This window comes from Lipotes vexillifer, unplaced genomic scaffold, assembly GCF_000442215.2.
Source record: "Lipotes vexillifer unplaced genomic scaffold, Lipotes_vexillifer_v1.1 scaffold948, whole genome shotgun sequence".
Lineage (NCBI taxonomy): Eukaryota > Metazoa > Chordata > Mammalia > Artiodactyla > Lipotidae > Lipotes > Lipotes vexillifer.
Window position 1 is genome coordinate 2175628 of NW_006793764.1, and position 1348 is coordinate 2176975.

The window sequence follows — 1348 nt, forward strand, 5'->3', positions numbered from 1 at the left end:
GGACGGCCACGGAGATCGTGGTGCAGATGGCCGCGGCCAACGGGGTGAGTGACATGCCGCCCCTCGCGTCCGCGGTCCCCGCGGTCCCCCTCCTCACCCTGCCTTCTCCGCCGGCCCGCCCCAGGCCCAGCCCAGACCCCCACCCTGCTCCCGGGCTCGGCCGCTCCCCCAAGTCCCCTCTGCCCGCGTCCCGCCACCGCAGCTCCCCGCAGCCTCCCCGGCGCACCCGGGACGCCCGGGCTGTGTCGCGCCCGCCGCTCCGAAAGGCCTTAATGGTTGCTCGCCCTTCTTTGAGCCCAGCCGGGCATCCCGACCGACCTGCCACATCGCCCTGAGCTCTGTCTGGACTCTGACCATGTCCTGCACCTGCTCGCTGTTCTCGACTTTCTCTTCCCCAGCCCTTTAAAAATATTTGCTCTGACCGTTTTCACTACCCTCCCGCTACCAATGTATTGATCGTTGTCCCCCTCCCCACCCCACTTCTGTATCCTCTTTGCAGTCTTCTTCTACTCCACATCTTGGCTCTGCCAAGTTTGACAGTAGTGTTGGCTCCGAAGACACACACACACACACCAGTGTTGGTTACTGACATATTTAGCAAGCGTGGACCCTGAAGGTTTTTAATATCACTGGTTCATGGAGTTATATTTCATAATTGATTTGATTAGGGAAAGGATGGGACGGGAATCAATGTGAACCTATACAGACTGGGCTCTCGGTTCCGGGGAGGCAAATCTCTAAATGGTCAGAAATGAGATTTGCAATGCTTTTCTTGAAGCAATTCCCAACTTCTCTCCAAGATGCCCTTTGGCAGTTGACAACATTTCATGCCTCTTCTCCCCTGCAATTTTCATCCTTCTTTCCTCTCCCTTCTCGCACCACTTAGTCTTCTTTTGCAATGTGAATTCTCAGACCTTGAGTTTTTCTCTTTCTCCTTCCTTTCTCCCTATCCTACAACTAGACGCACCTTTTGACATATCCCCATACCCTGATTTCCTCCTTTCCAAAGCCAGCAGCGTCTCAAGAGGGATACTGACTTCAAGGGTCCCTGAATTCTCTGTGGGAAACATTGTCTAAAAGAGGAACTTAAGCCTTGTTAATGCAGTCAGATCAACACACATAGAACTTCCCTTTAAGTGAAACCTCTGCAGATGTATAAATGAGTGTGAACATTTAAAAAAGAGAAGCTAAACAATGATCTGGCTTTTGAATTCCCTCCTTCCCTCCTTTCCAACCCTATCCTTTTAAATTTTCTCATTTCTTGCTTAAAAAGACAGCTTTGAGGTTGTCCATGCTTCACATTTGTCTACTGTAACTCCCCCTTCTCAGCGTTTCTGGAATAGGGAAA

At 51.6% G+C, this 1348-nt stretch overlaps 1 protein-coding gene across 1 annotated transcript in view; it reads left to right on the forward strand.

Moving 5' to 3' along the window:
- Positions 1 to 1348, forward strand: part of PGM5 (phosphoglucomutase 5) — a 193260-nt gene that overhangs the window by 368 nt on the left and 191544 nt on the right. The window contains exon 2 of the mRNA XM_007466766.1: positions 1 to 44. This exon is cut by the window's left edge and continues 4 nt beyond it. Coding sequence (XP_007466828.1) covers positions 1 to 44 — 44 coding nt within the window. The remainder of the gene's footprint in view (positions 45 to 1348) is intronic.